The sequence below is a fragment of the Ostrea edulis genome, chromosome 2 (genome assembly GCF_947568905.1).
Source record: "Ostrea edulis chromosome 2, xbOstEdul1.1, whole genome shotgun sequence".
NCBI classification, from domain to species: Eukaryota; Metazoa; Mollusca; class Bivalvia; order Ostreida; family Ostreidae; genus Ostrea; species Ostrea edulis.
The window spans coordinates 73,494,814-73,517,094 of NC_079165.1; the positions used below are offsets into that span (position 1 = coordinate 73,494,814).

Consider the following 22,281-nt stretch of genomic DNA (forward strand, 5'->3'; position numbering starts at 1 on the left):
ATTTTTAATATTAAAACATGTAATTAAAAATCACAAAGAAGTATTCGGCTGTGAATAAAATTGCAAAAATTACATGCAAGTTTTGCATGGAGTATATGGATTTCAATCATAGAAAATAAAAATGGTATATCATGTTGCTCATGTAGACCAGAATTTTAACTGAAGTCTATACACATCTTTAATAATTTGATAGTTTAAACTATTACAACCTATTATTGGGTCAAATGCTGTCCTACGGAGTGTTGGGCCGTTCTTGGCACACTAATTTTGACTACGGATAACTCCGTTTACCTGATCAAGAGGTAGGGCTCACAGAGGGTGTGACCGGTCGACAGAGGATGCTTACTCCTTCTAGGCACCTGATCCCACCTCTGGTATATTCATGGGTCCATGTTTGCCCAACTTTCTATTTTGTATTGTTTATAGGAGTTATGACAAAGTAAACAAGTTTCTCAGGAGCTTGAATCCCTCAGCTGATATAACTGGAGAGACAATTATGAAGAACTCCAGAGATTTTCAAAATGAAGTAAAAATGGTGTTTAATCATACATATATATATATTAGATAGGACACACACTTTTTAATTACACATCTGATGTAGGACAGCAACTTTTTTGCATTTTTAGTAGATAGGACATAGGGTTTTTTAAAAATGGAAATATGGAATGCACCGGTCCCAACCCCCCAATAAATATTGACCGGTCCCTTAGTCTGTCCGTCTGTAAACTTTTAACATTTTCGACTTTCTCAAAAACTACAGGGCTAATTTTAGCCAAACTTGCCACAAACCATATTTGCCACAAAACTTTTACTCCATTTCCAGAAGGACATGGCCAAATAGGATAAATCTATTAAAAGAACAACAGGGCCATGATTACTCATATCAACATCCAAGCATCCTCAGGTAATGCAGATTCAAATTGTTCAAATTGTGCTCAAGCGCGTAGCTGCCTACATGTATATGCAAGTACGCAACTGCGTACACATCATTTGAGAGAGAAAGAGAAGTTGTGAGGACAGAATATTGCACTATGAGGACAAAAGAAAAATGTCCTCACAATTATGTCCTCATAAATGTGACCTACAGCATGTGAAAGGTGTAGCTACAAAATATTAGCTTAGTGAGGACATGTCCTTACTAATATTCTCTCTCAAAAACCTTTTTTTCATAATTCAAAAGAAAGTATTAGATAAACTTTTATAGGTATCCCTATAGCTATATCCAACATAGTACTTTTTTGCCTTTAGAATAATATGTGTGTATTCTCTTCTACACATTGTGAGGACGTCCTCACTTAGTAGGTTTGGTCAGAGAGAGAGAGAGAGAGAGAGAGAGAGAGTTTGCTGTTAAAATATTTGTGCCTAAAAATAACTGCATGATATGGTCTTGATTTATAATTTAATCAGCATCACAATGTAACATGTAGTGGTCACCCAGCCAAGTGCTGATCATGCTCACCGTTGCTTAACTTGAAAAGAAACCTTAGACGTTTCTATACAAAAATAGGTGATTTCTTGATAAAACCCAGGAATTTAAGGGTTTTTTGCCCACATCAGGGCTTTCCCAGGATTTACCCCTTGCCATACTTTAGTACACTTCTTTTTTTCTGGCTACACGCCTGGTGCTCCGGGGGGGGGGGGGGGGGGGGGGGGGGGGGGGGGGGGGGGTAATTGAGACCCTCAATAACAACAGGGCCATGATTAGTCATATTTTAAAATATGCAAGTATTCCGAGGTAGTGTAGAATGCAATTTGTTCTAATCATGAGCTCATGATCACCCATGGGTAGGATGGGGCCACAATAAGGGATCAAAGTTTTATAAAGGAATATATAAGGAAATTAACATCTTTTTAAAATCTTCTCAAGAACAGCAGGGCGATGATTACAGTCATATTGATATGTAAGCATCTTTAGGTAGTGTAAATTTAGCAGGATCACACTAAATCATATCAAAATGCAAATGTTTCTCAGTTGCTTTGATTCAATTTTTTATGCCCCCCCCCCCCCCCCAGACCAAAGCCAGAAAGGGGGGGGGTACGATTGCCTTTTATCCTGTCTGAAATTTGAACCTTATTTGCTGATAACTTTTGAAACATGAGTGACATGGCTCCATTTCAAATTTTTATTCCTGGTGACAAGACCTTTCTTTTGGCACCAATGTTTTGACCTTGATCTTTGACCTACTTTTAAGAAAACCTAACCTAGGCAATATTTCCTGAACTATTTAAGGTACATGTACAGATTTATCAATTTATCTGTGTAATATTTTCCAGTTCAGTTTAGCCCATGTCATGTGCTTGTTTTGTACAGTCATGTTAGTCATTTTGCACCTTACGATAACTTGTTAAATTTGGCACTATACAAATCTCTGCATTGTATTGGACCATGAAAATATATTTTTGTTGTTGCCCATACTCTATAAATGCTAAAATAAAAACACAATGCATGAAAATACACAAAATTTCTTCAAAATAACAGATAATTTTATGACATCTTGTCTACACTTTGAGAGCAATAGACAATATTAAAAAACTGTTTGATTTTGATGACAAAAAAATGCCTCCCACTCTAGCTACATATTGACCATTCCCTCGAGCATCCCAGTTTATCAAAATAAGTCAAAATCATAATATAGGATATTCCCTAAATTTTTATTAACCGCCTTGCACAACTTCACTTTATATTGAACATCACTAATAATTCTCATTCCAGTCCAATGTAAATTGTAGCAAACATGGCATTCACAAAACCTTCCCATATATCAATATGACAACAGCAGATATCTAAAATCATTTTATAGTACCACATTGACTATAGGCAGATCACTCTAAGCACAAAAAAGAACAAGAAGCATATTCCATCTTTCCTTTGTGAGAATAGCACCAATCTCATCGCTCCTCTGTATTTATGAATTTGACAAGAATAACTGTTCAAAATTTAGTCAATGTTTCAGCAGAACACCGATTACCTTCTAATGAAGACATACACTTATTAAAAGCTTTCTCCTCACTGATGCTAGTACACTATAACGGCAAAATCAAGAAATACACATGTTCAAAATGAAGTGATGTAGATAATCACACAAACATTTAAAAGCATCATCAACGAAATCTACATTATGTGTCTTTTTTTTGTATTCTCAGCAGCTGAGAACCAGAAAATCACTTTAACTGTTCTAAAGGAAACAATCCTTCATGGAAAAAGTACCAATATTCATATTTTGGGAAACTCCTACTTGTGTTAACTAGATTTTTGATACAGTTTTGATTACAGTTGTCTCCCCTTGTGCAGAATCCTTCACATTTCTTTATTGAATGAAAAAAATATCAATTTCAGCCCTCCATGTTAGAATCTTCCTCAACATCCAAGCCAGCTGACACAGTGACAGTGGAGGACTTTTTGTTTCTGGGTTTCTTTGTCTTTTTCATTTTCTGCTTTTCCTCTACATACACTTCATGTTTCTGGGACATTAAGGTGTACTGTAAAATATAAAGGAATATCACAATAGCTACAATCAAAAGCTTAACCACAAATGAAACCAAAAGATTCCTTTGTGAATCAATAAAAACCAGGGCACCACCATGGCAAGACATCCCCTTGCAACAAATGCCATTTATTTAATGGTTACCATATTGAAATATTAACTTTGCATCAAAATGTCCTAGACACAGATAGTATCTTCTCCCTTCCACCTGCAATGAATGTACAGCAAGTCTGAGACTGAAAAACAAGTATTAATTCTTTCTTTGGATCTGCAATATATGCTGTATTTAATTCCTGACTGTGACATTGACCTATTGAAACAAATCAGTTGTCAACAACACTATTACATTTAATCAATGAATAGATCTCGACATTTTATTTACTCACTCACAAATTAATTGGGATTTCTCCTCCCCTTCATTTGCAATCTCTTGAGCAAATATAGGGACTGGTTCACACTTTTTGAAAGAATTTTTTTTTCCATTTTTGATTTTAAACATTAAAAATCTACCTCATTTAATATTGACAACCAAAATTTTGAACTTCCTAATGCAAAGATAAGAGCAATATTTTAGCCTAACTCTGTGATATATATAAAGAAGACTCTAGCCTTGTTTATGTTTACAAACAAACTACTGGTGGTGAAAATGTTAATTTGTAATTTAAAGCATCCTGATTTTGCCCAGAAACAAATTTGACTTTTTTAAAAATGGCACATAGTATTTAAAGACAACTTGACTTATGATATGTATCACAAACTTAGATTGATGACCATACATTTTAAAAACTTTGTAAACTTTAACATACCTCAATCTTCGTTTACACAACAAAAGATAAACTCTCTATAATGAGCTTCTGTCATAATGTATCACCTTCGTTATTTTTTTTTTTTTTTTTTTTTTTTTACAAATCTTAAACAGTAAATATTGATCATTCAAAAACAAAATTTTGGGGAAAATTGTGAATCAGTCCTTTTAATCCATAACGATTTATACATTGTAGTAGATATGAGACCATTGACTGAAATAGAACTTTTGTATTTAAGGTGTTCACAACAATTTCCAAATCATTCCTCTGCAACTTTTTTGAAAGGGGATAAATAATCTATGCAGATAGACAAAATCATGTAGTAGTAAATAATATGCTTTGGGTCACAATAAAAATTTTAAATAGGTAAAGTCTAAGATCCAGGAAGTAAACATGAACAGAAACATCAAAACTCTGGAAATTTATTGACCATAACTATCATAATTCCCCCAATAAGTGTGTTCATTTTCTATCCTAATTCAATCAAGTGCAAGTGTTCAATGTTACCTACTCTCCATTAATAACTGGTTTTAAATATACCACTAAAACATACATACCAGTTTCTCGGATCTTCTTGTGAGTAGTATGACATCATCTGCTGTTATTGTGCTTCTTTTAGCATGTCTACAACACATCAAGCTGAGATCAGAAACTAAGCATGAATATATTCATTAAAGAATCACCTTTCATACATTGAAATTAGAGATATCCCCCCCCCCCCCCCCCCAATATACCTAGGAGGAAATTTAAAGTTCAAAGGAGGCAATCTTTGGAATAAATTTTGTTATGCCTAAAAATAAGCTCCTGTTTCATTACTGAAGATCAATAAACAAGTAATTCAAACAAATTTGCAAGGTAGGGCCAATATAAAATATATACGTGTGTTTCCTATTTCATTCCCCCAAAAATTAGGTAGAGTAGGTAGGTAAAATATTTTATCTTATTATTACATTTTATTTGAAATCTTAAGCTTATGATACACTTTAATACCAGTCTAAATACATTACACAATTTGAAGATCAATAGCTGTCAAAATGTAAATATAAGAAACTTGAACATGAAAAGAAAAGTATTCTGGTTTGAAAATTCCAGATTTTATTCTATTCATGCATATTGTCAGTAAAATATTTAGGGTCAGCAGCAAAAACGTAGGTAGGGTTGGGAAACCGGAAACACGTATATATTTTAAATTGGCCTAACTGACATTACAGTCCTTCAAAAGTTGCCTTTGTATAGGACTTTCATATAAATAAGGTGACTTCTCTCCCTTTGTTGATGTCAATAAAACCCATTTTGATGTGACGGTAGATTGTCTATTATAAACAGTAACATTATAATTTTATCTGTTATCTATCTATTATCTATCAAAATGATTAATTGTATGGTTTACAACTGTTAGAAGCCAAAAAGGTCAAAAGTTTGATGTCATATAGAAATCTAAATTTCAGTAATTGGGATCTAAAGTTCAATGTTGGATAAAAATATTTATTTCATCTAAATTTAAGAAGCTGTGTGTGTGTGTGTGTGTGTGTGTGTGTGTGTGTGTTAAGAACTCCCATAACAATCCAACAAAGATGACAAAGTTGGATAAACAAGAGGCCCATGGGCCACATCACTCACCTGAGTCATCTTGGCTCATATTTAAAGATTGTTCCTATATATTTGTATGTAAAACTTTGATCCCTATTGTGGCCCCAACCTACTCCCTGGGGCCATGACTTTTTCAAAATTGGAATATGGACTATGTCAGGAAGCTTTCATGTGAATGTCAACTTTTCTGTCCCAGTGATTTTTCAGAAGAAGGTTTTTAATGATTTTCCCTATATATTTGTATGTAAAACTTTGATCTCCTATTGTGGCCCCGTCCTATCCTCAGGGGCCATGATTTGAACAAACTTCAATCTGCACTATGTTAGGAAGCTTTCATGTAAATTTCCACTTTCTTGTCCCAGTAGTTTTTGATAAGAAGATTTTCCCTATATATTTCTATGTAAAACTTTGATCCCCCTTGTGGCCCCATCCTACCCCCGGGGGCCATGATTTTAACAAATTTATATCTGCACTATGTCAGGAAGTTTTCATGTAAATATCAGCTTTTCTGGCCCAGTGGTTCTTGAAAAGAAGAATTTTAAAGATTTTCCCTATATATTTGTATGTAAAACTTTGATCCCCTATTGTGGCCCCATCCAAGCCCCGGGGGCCATGATTTTAACACACTTGAATCTGCACTATGTCAGGAAGCTTTCATGTATATTTCAGCTTTTCTGGCTCAGTGGTTCTTGAAAAGATTTATAAATGACCCCACCCTATTTTTGTGATTATCCCCCCTTTGTAAGGTACATGGCCCTCTATTTGTACAAACTTGAAAGCCCTTCACCCAAAGATGCTTTTGGCCAAGTTTGGTTGAAATTGGCACAGTGGTTCTGGAGAAGAAGTCGAAAATGTAAAAAGTTTACAGACAGATGACAGACAACTGGCGATCAGAAAAGCTCACTTGAGCTTTCAGCTCAGATGAGCTATAAAGAGAATGTTGACAGCTTACTTCTTGAAAGTGGAATATGATATTGAATATTGATATAGTACTGCAATTCAATGTACTATTAATTGTGAAAAACAAGATCACTGTTCCAACATCCAATCCCCTTTGTCCTAAATTTAAAATCACTTATGATAAACCTAAAGTCCTAAAGAAATCTGCATCCATTAAAAGTTATTCGAAGCTATGATGTAAAACACCTGTACTCCTTCCTCCTTCCCTTCTTTATTTAGAAAAACTGAACAAATGGAAATATGAAATGAAAAAAAGGATCAAACATAAAAAAAAAAATATCCATCCACTCGCAAAATTGATAGTCGGAACGTGTATGAAATAAATTTAATTTTCAATAATTGGCGTGGGTATGAACTGCGACGCTTCATGTCAGCATTCTTCAGGAAGCACGTTGACGCTTCAGGAAGCGTATGTCGGGGTGAATAATCGTCGTTCATACTCTCCTATGTATTCAAAAATGAAATTCATTTCTTATGTTAAATTCTACATTCATTCCTCGGACTTCGCAGCCGTTAAATTAGATGTACTATATCTATCGAGATTCATACCCACATTGTTTACACCTGCGGCATGTTCATGAGGAAATGGCTGTCATTACAATTTGTAAAAACATCAAAGGGAAAACATCAGGAATTAATGTAAATTTTATATGTCCATTTAGTGAGGATGAAAGTGGATCTAACATCTTTTTAAAATTTGTTTTCATTATAACACTCATCCACAAACTCTGCCATCCATTTGCAAAAAATATATCATTGATGGCATGGCCTACATTTTGAAGGTGGGCTCTTATGATGTCACAAAATTGAAGAATCAAGAATGATAATAATTTTTCTTTATTTTGTGCATACATATGTATCTATATCTATACATATATATATATATGATGACAAAAGTTATATATAATAATTGTGCACATAATATTCACAGGGTTAGAATAGGTCCTCAGTACCCTTGCTTCTCGTAAAAGGCAACTAAATGGGGCAGTCCTTCAGATGAGACTGCGAAAACTGAGACCCTGTGTCATGGCAGATGTGGCATGTCAGATAAAGATTCCTCTCTGCTCAAAGGCTGTAAGTGTAGAGCACTAAATTTTACAGCCCTTCACTAGCAATGGTGACATCTCCATATGAGTGAAAGATTCTCGAGATGGACATTACACAGTATACATCCATCCATCCACAGGATAAAAATCAATATATGCACCCAGGGGTGCATGAGCCGAGTTGCATGGGATACATTGTAAAGTCAGGAATGATGTGGCATATTTATAATTGTGAAGAACTAATTTCAGTTTTAAACTTTTCGAGTTACTGTCCAGAAACAATATTTGTCTGAAGTTTTCAATCTATTTTCGGTCACTGTGACCTTGAACTTTTACCTTTTTTCTCCAAAATCATTAGGGGCCTTGCTTTGCTGGTATCCAACAATATATCCAAGTTTCATTTGATTCAAATTAAAACTTTTCGAGTTATCCTCCGAAACCAAAATTTTTTGGAATTTTAAATCTATTTTCGGTCACTGTGACCTTGACCTTTGACCTATTTTCTCCAAAATCAATAGGGGTCTTCTTTACCTGGTACATAACAATATCTTTAAGTATCATTTGATTCGGATTTAAACTTTCTGAGTTATCATCCGGAAACCAATTGTTGACGCCCAACCACCCACCCACCAGCCCGCATCACCAAACCAATAGCAGAGTTCAACTTCGTTGCAACTCGGCTAAAAACTACTACATGTCGTAAAATCTGTCTTATTCAGTAGCACTGATGAGAAAAATAAACCATAATTACTTAGCAAACATTTCAAGATCCTCTGCAAATTGCTGACACTGGTTCCATGTTGCTTCAGCAACGCTGGCCATTACCTGAGGGCTGAGTGCAACCTCCTTCTCTTCTGCCAACTCATCACTGATCTTCAGAGTGGTGTAATACAAAGCTGCCTTTAACTTCTGTAAAGAGATTTTCAAATTTCCATTTTATAATTAAACAAGAGGCCCACAGGCCTTATCGGTCACCTGAATACTAGTGAAAAAGTATCACTACTTCCATGGGCTATGAAATCTAGACAAAATTTCCTGTTATGAATATCTAAGCTAAATCTAATGTTCAGCAACAGTATAAAATAAGATGTGTTCTTAAAACTTCACTGCCCTCAAAAGTGCATACACTGATGAAAGGCTTTAAATAATAGGTGTATTAACATTAAAACATCAAAAGATATGACTAATTTGGACTCATCTTAAAGTCATAACCCTGGGTTGTGAAATTCACCATTTTTTGTAGATCCTTTTCTGCTATTCCTGAGTATGCGTTTAGATTTTATACAGTATCAGTAAACTTATACATAAATGCTATATACTAAGTTTGGCCCAACCCTGGGTTCAAAACCCTTACTCTGGGGAAAATCAAATTTACAATTTTGGTAAAAGACTACCTGCTCTATCCATTTAGTTTCAATTTAGTATCAAAAGCACTAAAGAAAATGTTATTTAAGTGTTTTACACATAAACACTATATAACAAGTTTGGCCCCACCCTGGGGTCAGAACCCCTACCCCGGGGATCATGAAATTTACAATTTTGGTAGAGACCTTCCTGCTCTACATCACTATGCATTTAGTTTTCCTTACATGTGTGTGGTTCTTAAGAAGAAGATTTTTGAAAATCTGTCATTTTGGGGCAGTTTTTGCCCTGCTCCTAAGGCCCCAGGGGTGCAGGAATCCTGAAATTTACAATTTATGTTCCCTTTGTTACAAATATGTTTCATACCAAATTTGAAAAGAATTGGAATGATAGTTATCAAGAAGAAGCTAAAAATGTCTATTGTTCACACATTTAATAACTGAACATTTTGGCCCCATCCTGATACCAAAACCCCTACCCCTGGGATCATCAAATTTACAATTTTGGTAAAGGACTACCTCTTCTTTCTAAATATCTATTTACTTTCAATTTAGTATCAATAGCACTAAAGAAAATGAGTGTTTTACACATAAACACTATATACCAAGTTCTTCCCCGCCCTGGGGTCAGAACCCCTACCCCGGCAATCATGAAATTTACAATTTTGGTAGAGACTTTCCTGCTCTACATTACTATGCATTTAGTTTTTCTTAGATGTGTGTGGTTCTTGAGAAGAAGATTTTTGAAAATTGGCCAATTTTGGGCAGTTTTTGCCCCACCCCTAGGGCCCCAGGGGTGCTGGAGTCCTGAAATTTACAATTTATGTCCCCCTTGTCCCAATGATACTTCATACCAAATTTGAAAAGAATTGGACAAGTAGTTATTAAGAAGAAGTTAAAAATGTTCAATTGTTAATGCACAACGACGGACGAAAACCAATTGCAATAGGTCACCTGAGTTTACTAAGGTGACCTAATTAAAATCATAAGTTGATGACACTGTAATGCAAAGTTGGAGCAAAAAACAAAAACAAAAAAAAAGAAATTAATGATAGACCACACCACGATTTGAAACTCGAAACAACTATTGCCCCCATACCCATTCAGTATTCTCACTATTCTGTCTCCTTTTAATGGTCCAAAAGACATTTGGTAAAAACCTTCAGAACATTAGATTTTTAAGGATTATACAAATTTCTAAGGTTTCCAGTCCCATCCCCTGGCTCCTACCTAGAGCTCCAAAAGATTAGGGACCACAGAATTCACAATTCTTGTTCGTTCCCCTGCCCTAAAAGATGTAAAACAGCAATTCTAGTGAAAATTGGCCATAAAATTTCCGAGTAGTTAAAAATGTTTGAAGTTAATGCCACATGTTGAATAGGCACAAATAGTAAATCGTAATAAGTCACATGGGTGAATCTATGGAAGCTGATTGGTGCCAGGGTATAGAATTAATATTCATTTAACTGGCGACCCCAGATATTCAACTCCTGTCTCTCTCTTCCAAAATGAAAGGGGTGCAACCTTTCTCCCTCTCCAATAATCAGTAATATGAATGTGTTATACAATTAAGAGCATTATTGTTTGTCGATGGTGCTGTTAATTTACAAAAGTTATATATTTGTTCATGATTTCAAATGTTGACAGATTCATGCACGAGAAAATCTTAATGAGTACTTATTACTTAATATACCAACGTATCAGGCACGTAGAAACAGGGGGCTGCCCCTCATTTTTTTGACAATGTTCATTTTCCATTATTTTCACATGCAAAATAAGATATATTGATTGATTGGCCCCCACCCTACCCTTTTGGTGGTAGTAATGAATGGTAAAAATGTAATAATGAATGAACTGATGAATTGAAGGACGAACGGAGCCCCCTCCCTCCAATTTAGGAGTATGAAGTTTAGGCAAAAGAGAAATCTTTAAGTTACTCTTCTGCTTGTAAACAATATTAGAAGACAATTTCTCCTCCGACATTTTGAAAAACAATGCTATATGGAAGCAAAGCCATTATTACTCCACTTCTATAAAAATGTCGACTTCCACCATTGGGTGTTTAGTGAAAACGGCAAGTGTTTATGACCTTCAAAGAATGTGCCCTGAAAGAGTTGATAAGTAATAGTAATATTGCATCCTTCCAAAATTCAACAGCATTTATAGATATTTTCAACCAATTCAAGGACTTCAATGTAAAGAATCCATGGAGTCTGAACCTCAGTACCGTAAACACATTTTTTTGGGGGGCCTAAGTTAGGTAACATAAAATTTGGTTTATTATAAGAGTCATTGTGGGTTTCAAAAGTCAATATTTGAATATTTGAAAACTTTAGTTGCTAATTCATTTCTGTTATAATTATATGTATCTGTGATGGTTGACGTCTAATATAGGAGCAAATGTGATATGAATGTTGAATATTATAAATTACATATTGTGTACAGGTACGTTATTTTGACATACATAGTTAATTCATGCATTGTTATATTTTTTAATTTATACACTGATTTTATTATACATGTGTATTCTTGTACATACTTATAGCAAGCAAAGCTCGCGTCGCAAAGTGACGTGAAGAGCTCGCTCCATTGATTACGCAATTGAGTCACGTGATTTTCTCTTCATCAGCTGAAAAATGATGGGAATACCCATAATGTCTCCGGAAAAATGTTGCCGTCACTGCTGTATACTTCATTGACATCCCCGTAGATAAATCATATAAATAGTTTAGAAAGTACCACAAATGATTTAAAATTCCAAACAAGCTTTCCCATACCTTTGTACGTTTTGTTGTGGATAATTGCTTGATTTGAAAGAAAAACAATCGCAGTTAATGATGACATCACAATGCACTGTTTACATTAACCGTGTTATATATCCCACGTTAAATGAATCGCCTAGAGTCGTATCGTAAGATGTAATGGATTTTCGCTAGTCTCAACGGTAACACCGTAAACATATTATTCTCAGGATAAATATTATAACGTCATTTTTTAACGTGCTTACACGTTCGGGATAGGCCGGCCGTCTGGTTTTTTTTTTTATATATATTATTCATTTATTTCCCAGAGCCTACTCTATAACAATTTTAAAATAACTAACTAATATAATAGGGCAGCTGCCAGGGATGGGGCCCTGACTAAGCTCCCTCAATATATAACTAATTTAGATGTACATTCATTGAATACATAAATTTCATTGCATGTCAGAGTAATATTGTCATAGTTGACATTTAAATATATAGGTTATACAGTATTCATATTGTATGATGATCAATGTAACAATGAGTTAGTAAATTACAACAATGCCATAATGTTAAATATAATAAAGCTAGGGATTTTCTTAAAACATAATACCACTCATGCTGCCTCAGGGTCCACACACACACAAACTAGAGTCCAGAGATGACCCTAGGGCAGCCTAGCCGGGAGACCATTTTCTCCCAATAGAGGTGGATTTATATCATACGTAAAACTACATTTACATAATTAAATACGTTATACGTGAACATATCGATTACAAATAAATACAGACATATGAATAGTAAGAAATATATGTATATTAATTAAAAGTATGTTACAATACTGATAATGTCTCACACATTGATTTAATTTTATTAAAGTTTATCCAAAATTCCTAATATAATGTCTATATAATTCGAGTTATGAGTGTTACATTTCTTAAGTACTTTATGATATGTTAGCAATTCATATTTTATATGTTGTTTAACTCTTTCTTGTGTTTCATTTTTGCTCTTGAGTCTACATAACATTTTGAATTTGTATATACGATAAGCAATGAAAGAAATTAAAATATTAAGAACTGATATTTTGTCATTTGTTTCCTGATAGAAGCCAATAACAATATGTTTCCAGCTAATTTCAAATTTTAATGAGGAACTTATCAAATTCCAAATATCTTTGACATTTGAACAATCAAATATTAAATGTTTACAATTTTCTGTTTCATTTGGACATGAGTTGCATTTACTGCTTATATCTTGGCAGCATTTACTTAAGAATAAATTATTGCTGAGCAAGTTGTTCAGAAGTTTATAGTTGAACTCTGCAACCTTTTTATCAAAAATATTTGCAATTTTATGTCTATATATTTTTACCCATGATGATTTACACTTAATATGAAATTCTCTTTCATAGAATGACTGATAAATAGGTGTACGTGATTTTTTATTGCATAAAATTTTGTAAAAATTTTTTGAAATACCTTTGCTTAAGTGTTTAATAGTTTGTTACCGTACTGAAAGCGAGGGATTATTGAAGAGTTTGTGATAAATGGAACAATTGAAAGATCATATTTGTTTATAAATTCTCTAAAGACTGAATATAAAATCTTACATTGGCAAATCCAATTACTTTTGTATTTTAAATTATCAAGAAACCATTTAGCAGGTTTTAGACCACTTGAGTCACATATATCTTTGACATAGAGCAGATTACTTTTAATCCAATCAGGGAAATATAGTGTCTTACCTTTATATGTGAATAATTTATTATTCCATATTGGTTGTTGTAAGAATTCTGTAGCTGATAAATGCATTTGTCTCTGTTTACATTTATTGTAACATATAAAAATTTGTTGATAGAAAATTGGAAAGTTTTTGATTAAGCCATAATTTTTCAAATCTGTTTCATTGGTAATTAGAATATATTTAAAGTAAATATTATTTTTCAGACATAAGGATTCTACATATGACTTTAATTTTCCCTTTGAATTTAGTAATTTTTCAACCCAAGATGCTTTTATTGACATTAATTTTGACTCAACGTCTATCACACCAATACCTCCTTCATTAATGCTACGTATTAAAGTATTTCGTTTTATACGATCTGTTTTATTCCATAGGAACTTAAATATAAGTCTATTTATTGTTTTTATTTCTTCATTGCATGGTAAAGAGAGAACAGAGATTCTATATAAAATCTTAGATAGAGCTAACGTGTTGATCACGCAAGTTTTTCCTAAAAGAGTGAGATTTCTTGTTTTCCAAGCCTCAAAAAGTTTTTCCATGTCTTTTATACAATTCAAAATATTATTTTTATAACAAAGTGTTTTATCATGACCGATGTAGATTCCTAAAGTTTTTACACAAGAGGAATTTATATTTATTCCACAAATATTATCCGTATAATTATGTTTTAGGTTTCCCATTAAGATACTTTCCGATTTGGATGTGTTAAGAATCATTCCCGAAACGGAACTAAATTTATTTATGATATCTAGAGCATTATTCATTGAGACTTCATCTTTTAAAGGGAGTGTACAGTCATCTGCATGTTGGACAATTCTAATTTCATTATCTTTGTCATTATTAACCATGTTAATACCTTTGATGCTATTGCTTTTTCTAATCTGAATTGCAAGAATTTCAGTAACAAACAAAAATATTATAGCAGAAATGGGACACCCCTGACGGATGCCCCGGGACATTTTACAGGTTTTTGATATCCACCCATTATTTTTCATTCTGAATAAAGGCTCTGTATATAAAATGTTCAGCCACTTTAAGAAATTAATACCGAAATTAAAGGATTTAAGTGCTTTAAACATAAAATTCCATTCCACTGAATCAAAAGCTTTTTGAAAATCAAGAAATAATAATATTCCGTCCTCATTACAATTTTCACAATATTCAAAGATATCAGCTATTATTCTTGCATTTAATCCTATAAATCTACCTTTAATATATGCAGACTGGTCATTTGATATTAAATTATTAATTACTTTTTGTAATCGTCTTGCAAAAGTAAATGCGATGATTTTGTAGTCAGTGTTAGTCAAACTAATTGGTCTGTAATTTTCTAGCAAATTTTTATCTCCTTTTTTGTATATAATGGATAAAACTGACAATCTCTGAGAAAGTGGTAATTTATTATCATCAAAAGATTTTTGAATGGTAGAAAAGAAATGTTTTTTAAGTTTAGGCCAAAACATTTTATAAAACTCACTTGGTAGTCCATCAAGACCAGGGCTTTTATTATTTTTCATTGCAGAAAGTGCATCTGAAAACTCTTGTAATGTTGGGAATAGTTCAAGTATTTGTCTATCATTTTCATTCAGGATATTTTCAACACTTACATTGGAAAAATATTCTTCTATCTTATTTTCTTCAATATCGTAAGATTTATAAAGATTTTCATAAAAAACACTCATTTTGCGTAATATTTCATCGTTATCAGTAGTTAAAGTATCATCTTCATTTCTTAGCTGTTTAATAGTATTGCATGTTTGCCTTTGATTCTCCAATCTTAAAAAGTATGAAATATTTTTTTCACCCTTTTCTACCCAATTTGCCCTTGATCTTATTTGCGCTCCCTTTGATTTCTCATTTATGAGGTTTGATAAAGATTCCTCTAAGAAACGTTTTCTGTTCATATCAATTTCACTAGAGTGTAATATTTCAATTTCATTTAGTTCATTTTCAGCTTCTTTAATTTTTAGATTATATGATTTTCTGATTCGTTTAGAAAAGTTTATACAAAATGTTTTAATTGAGGTTTTTAATTTTTCCCAATGTGTATGTGAGTCATCATCACTATCTTGAAAGTTTTCCAAAAATGAGTTCATCGAATTTATAAATTCTTTATTTTCAAGTAGAGATGTATTAAATTTCCAATACCCTGGCCCACGTATGTTACCTGATATATCTAATGTAAGTTTTAAACACATGTGATCAGACATTCTAATACCATTTGAGTGAGAGCCTGGAACTCTCCTCACAGTTACATTATTTGGTATAAAACATAGGTTAGAAGATATGAAAATGTAGTCGATTCTAGAGGTTGGTATATTGTCACCATTGCACCATGTAAAACCTTCTTTATTATACAGTGATCTCCATACATCACTTAATTCAAAACTATTAATAAACTGTTTGAGTGTATATAAACTCTTATCTGCACTATTTTCATTGTCTAACTCACAATTAAAATCCCCTCCTATGACAAAATTTTCTTTGTTAATTGTATATTGATTACACCATGTTGAAATTCTTTTTAAAAAAGCATTTCTTTCTTTTATCTGATTTGGTGCATAAATATTAACAAAAGTGAAAACATTTTCTTCAAATTTTAGATTAACAAGAAGTCTCCTACCATCATTCGATCTATGTACATTTAAAATTTCAACAGGTAATTGTTTTCTAAACAGTATTGATACTCCTCTGCTATATTGAGAATCTGAAAAACTATGAATACTTTTTCCATGCCATCTTGAGTTGTAAATATGTTCATTTTTTTCTATGAAATGTGTCTCTTGAATAAAGATTATATCAGCGTTTATATCATTTAACCATGTAAATAGTTTAACCCTTTTTTCATAAGTGTTTAAACCTCTGCAGTTAATTGAACGAATTGACAAATTTTTCATTTCTAGTATGTCAGATACAAAGAGAGATAACTCTTACATCCAGTTACGATTTTTTACCACGCTGAGAAGCCGGGGCACTTGGTGTTTGGGTGCTTAGATTACGGCCGATCTTTCTGTTCTTGATTAGGTCCATGAATATTTTGCCGAGAGTGTTTTTCCCTGGCCATTTCCTCTGTGTGGTGTGTAGAGTGCCTGCTTTGTCCAAGCCTGACCCCCAATAGTCATCATACACGGCTTCGATGATGGTGCTCTGCTTTCCGATTTTTAATAGTTGTTCTTTAAGTTCACTGCATTGATTGATTTTTTTTTTCAATGATTTCACGCATCACCACATCTTTTGTGTCTTCCCACTGGTCTTTCGTGGTCACTTGTTTTCCGATCCGTTTTGCCTCAAGTGGGGTGGCAGCTTCTCTAATGCTCGTAGCTCGCAGCATGTCTCCAGACCTCATAGCCTTCGCATATTGAAATGCGTGTTCAGAAGTAGGGTGATTGAATCCAAAAATATCTATCTCACACTCATAAAAATTAGATAGAGGGTCATCTTTTCCGCCAAAAGTAATCACATCCTTCTGTCGGTTTTCATGATGTCTACAATCCTCGGACCCCGGCTTGTGTCCAGTTTCATGACAAACTTTACAGCAGGATTCGTATTCGCATTGATGCCTCATATGGTCGTCTCCCCAGCAGTTGGTACAACGCAAATTTCTCTCTCGTTTTGGTTGGCCATGATGAAATATAGAGCACTTTAATCCAGCACAAAAACTTGATTTTGGTAGGAATTTGCCATCAGGGAAGGGTCGCATGTATGCGAAGCGGTTTCCGTTGAGTATGTCCGTCATTTTCCTAGTGGACGGATTTCGTATTTTCTCATACTTGATTTCTGACGTGAGCTTAGCGCCTAGTTTGGTTAACATGTCAGTAACACATTTGTCATCAACAGATAAAGGGACTCCTCGGATTGTCACTCAGAGTATATCCTCGTCGGGCTTCTCGGTACCCGCAGAAAACGGATTATTATCAAACACATTGATCGTTCTCTGTTGAAGTTCAAATCCCTCTGCCACTAACAACTGTCTGCTTTCTCTAGAATTTAGATATATGCGCCAAAGGTCGCGATCAAGTTGGATGCATTTTATATCATTTACTTTCTTCTGAACTGCCGTAAGCAAGTGAAAGTCTGTTATTCTTGAAGTTTTGTTGCTTTGAAAGTCAGTTACGCAGATAAACCGGTTTTATCATTTGTTGATTTGTCATTGTGGATATGTTAGAATTTCCTGAGCAGTTTTCACCAGTTTTCACTGAAGGTATCGGCACAAAGAAAATGCACAAAAAACTCCAAATCAAAATAAGGAGAAATCCAAATGTCATCAGAAATTATTAAATTGCACAATATATATACACTATGAACATTTGCGACCAAAAACTGGCATTAAATCCAGGAAAAAATTGTCAAAAAGACGGAGCGTCACAAAAAGCGTGTTGCCTTTTCGCTTGTCACGTGACCGATCGCCGGCCGTCTGTTTTACATTACGTATATAACGTTGTGAACGTGAGAGAGTGAAGATTTTAGAGAGACTGGAGAAGTTGAGAGACACACTATGTGGAGATAAAGAGTGACAGTCAATCACATAGCTTTAGACTAGATCTATAGTCAATTTGTAATTATTGACAGTGTGCGAAATTAACCATGGACCGATAGACAATGTCGGTCTATAGAAAATCGAGTCGGTCTATAACGATCGTAATAGCTATAGACCGGCTTGTCTATAGGAATTCTAAGTAAAAAACTGGTTCCCCACCACTTATTAAACATATATGAAAAGCAATCGGAGCACGCCCTGGAATCAAAAAGAAAGTAGTCAGTACAACAAGTTCCAGCAAGGCTAAAGTCGCAGAAAATAATGAGAAAAAGAAACGGAAAAGAAGTGACTTAGATGAGGAATCAGGCAGTGAAACTGAGCTGGAACAAAAGAAAAAAGAAAACAAAATTCTAATTGAAAAGCTTGTGCATGAAATTGAAAAAGAATATAATTAAACTATGAACAAATTACAAAATTGACCAACTCGGCAACAATTTGGAAGGAGGAATGGACCAGTGAAATTTGATATGGATGAAAAGTGGAGAATATGTATAATATTTTGAAATTGAAAACACAAATTTCCAAATTTATTTAGTCAAATAATGCAGTTTGACGTAGTTCCACACCCTTGTGACGTCATAGCAATTGGCAAAGTCAATGATTTAATGACAGGAACAAAATTTTTGTTGGAGTCTTTTTCAATAATTATTGTAAAAAATCTTGTTAGGCATAAAATTTTTCAAAAGTATTAGTTATATGTGAATAGTCAATGATATGTTTCAAGATATTGAATCCAAGGACGATTTCTCTGTTTTCATTAAATTATTTATCAAGTCCATTATGCGATTAGATTTCCTTTATTTTTGACAAACATTTCACCAAGGTGATAAGGAATCATTATCTGTGTCTTTTCATGAAATTACATAAAATTTTAATCCCGAGTGATTTTGAATAGCTCAACTGTATGGTGCCAGACTTTGTTTTTTTTATGGGGTATACATACTCTGGAAGCTATAGATTTGAAATTATTAAGGAAAGGTATGGATTTTTTTTTCATAAATAACTATAACAGATGTACATCTACTAATATAAACAGAAAAAATTATATGTAAACCATGCTATAAGGAAAATGCGTCCACATTTGTTTGTTTTTTAACATTTTGGAGAAAGACGCTAATTCAATAATTTTGCACACATCATTCTAAAACTTGATGAACATATTCAAAATGACATTTGTTTTAGTTTAATATTGACATGTTTCCCGATAAATAAATGCAATTCAAAAAATATTTTGTTGTTTTTATTTTAAAATAACAACAAACTGTTTCCAATGAATTTAATAAAAATCTAGATAGGGGTACATGACTTCTGTTGTGTCTGTAATGAAAATTAATATGGAAATCCTTAACTCTTTTGCCTTTTTTCATTACTGAATGTTAATTTATTAATTCCAAACTAAAAAATGCTACCAAAAAAACCCAAAATCCGGGACTAAGGACCCACCTTAAGTAGAAAGCAATCATGAAAAAATTAAAACCCCTGCTGACTTCAAACCTGGGATCTGCAGTTGACATGTTAAGGTTAATCGATCCTTGTGTGATGTCATAGGTTTTACAAAAATCTTTATCAAATTAAACTTTGCACATGATAGAAATATATCTTCTGAGAAATTTTATTCACTGCATAAAATAAAAAATCTGGTAAACTATTGATATTGAAAAAGTGTATATTTTCTATAGATAATCAATTTTTTAAAATCAAAAAAATGTTGTCAAGGGCAATAACTCCTATGCTGGTATTTCTTCTACAGCATGTCTATTATGCATGATTTCCCTAATATCCACAAATAATTTATACATATTTATGAATTAGCAGTTTTTTTTAAACTGTTGACATTTAAAATTTGTCATTTCAACAAGTTTTTATCTATTTTAATTATTCTGCACAACGAAAATGTGTGATTTTCTTATGTTAATATATACTTCCGTCTTTTTTATGTCTCACATCTTTAAAAATGTGGCAACATACACATTTTCTTTGGTTATTGTTTAAATTTAACTATATTGAATGGAAATTAATACAGTTTTTGCACTTTTAACCATTATTATTGATAAGTCACATGAGGATCGATCCACCTTAACTGCCTGACTACCCAGCTAGGAAACCAAATCTAAGTCCTGAATATATAAATATTGCTGATATTTATATTTTCATTCATGTTTTAAAGGGAAGGCAAGTCATTCTCACGAATATAATATCCATTTGTAGAGAGAGAGAGGGGGGGGGGGGAGTCAGTCATTGTCACGAATATAATATCTATTGTAGTCAGAGAGAGAGAGAGAGAGAGAGAGAGAGAGAGAGAGAGAGAGAAAAGCCCATTGCCCTGTGCATGAATTCAAATAAAATGTAAAGGAAGCATTAGCCTTACTACTAAGAATTAAATATACCTGTGGAATCTCTTTCTGTTCATCGTCAAGTTCATACGTATTATCTGCCATTTTCCCCCTCTCTGACTTTCATTCTCATCTAAATCTTCCTACTTTCATTTTTGGCGCCTTTAATTTCGAAGATAATCCGTTCATCAACTGATTCGCATTCATCAGTGAGCCTCTACTATAATCAAAGTACTGAAAGGACTCGGAGGGAGGGGTGAACTAAAATGCTTTCTTTTTAGTTCACCTGAGCTGAAAGCTCAAGTGAGCTTTTCTGATCACCCGTAGTCCGGCGTCCGTCCGTCTGCCCGTCTGTAAATTTCTAACATTTTTGACTTCTTCAAAAACCAAAGTTGGCACAAAGCAATCGCTGGCCAGAAAAGTTTACATTTACATGAAAGCATCATGACATAGTGCAGATTCAATTTTGTAAAAATCATGGCCCCCGGGAGTAGGTTGGTGCCACAATAGGAATCAAAGATTTACATGTGAATATATAAGGAAAATCTTTGAATATGAGCCAAGGTGACTCGGGTGAGCGATGTGGCCCATGGGCTTTTTGTTTAACTATACATTGAAATAAACCTCGATTTCGAAACATCATTAAAGTTTTGTGACCATGGGCCTAAAGATATATTTTATAGTCAAACTTTAATAACAATGCACATTTTAACTGTATTTTTGAATACACACGTAAATCAAGACTTCGCGCAAATTACCTCCTTGTTCGCCATCTCCCGGTTAAAAATCGTATTTCTATACATTGGCCATTGTAATTTTCTCATCTGCAGCTTAGACATTTGTTATTTTTCGTCCATTGTGTCAAGGACGGATCCAGAAAATTTTAAGAGGAAAAGAGGTGCAACCTGAGTTGGTACCTTTTCCGCCCAGAAGCCCTACATTGCAAAAATAAAAAAAAAAATGCCAAGATATATTGTTAGAATATTCAACCAAGGGAGGAGTGACGTACATAAGCTGCGCGTAATACCATTCCCAGGTCTTTTATTGAAAACCTTCATTTTTCAGTTTCCTGGCGGGTTTGCCAAATTGCATGGATTGCACTTTTTTTAATCCATCATTTTTATTGTTCATATCATGTGATTAAATTATTACGTGATGCAGGAACTATTTTTTAGGCGTTAACCGGGGTGTAAATGAACTTGCATAACGTGCCCTTGGTTCGTTTTTCGACGTCGACTTCACAGCGTTCCGTTCCTCTCACAGTCCAACCATGCTACTCCATTCGTTGATCATTATGAGTAGAAGACGAGATCAGCCGTGGGTATCCGACGATGGGTTCACACAGACGTTTAGTAATGGCTGCTGGTTGCAAAGTACAAGTATGAAGGTACCTCATGATCATGTAACGTCATTGGACGTTACCATAATGACAGTATCACGGCACGTAACGATATTACCACTTCCTATAACGATGTAATCACATCATGTAATGATTGATTGTATTGTATCTTGTTTAACGTCCTTCTCGAGAATATTTCACTAATATGGAGACGTCGCCAAGACCGGTGAAGGGCTTCAACAGCTGTTCAAATTTAGGCTTATGCTCGGCGCTTACGGCCATTGAGCAGGGAGGGTTCTTTAGCGTGCCACACCTGCATGTACTGTGACATGGG

At 33.9% G+C, this 22,281-nt stretch overlaps 1 protein-coding gene across 1 annotated transcript; it reads right to left on the reverse strand.

Annotated features, from left to right (window-relative positions):
• Nucleotides 1-2,633: 2,633 nt before the first annotated feature.
• LOC125681044 (centromere protein S-like) lies at nucleotides 2,634-20,798 on the reverse strand. Its single transcript, XM_048920938.2, has 4 exons — nucleotides 20,663-20,798; nucleotides 8,639-8,796; nucleotides 4,849-4,915; nucleotides 2,634-3,480 (listed from the first exon to the last, which is right to left on the reverse strand). The coding sequence occupies exons 1-4, from the start codon at nucleotides 20,711-20,713 to the stop codon at nucleotides 3,334-3,336; spliced, it is 423 nt and encodes a 140-aa protein (XP_048776895.2). The 5' UTR covers nucleotides 20,714-20,798; the 3' UTR covers nucleotides 2,634-3,333.
• Nucleotides 20,799-22,281: the final 1,483 nt, after the last annotated feature.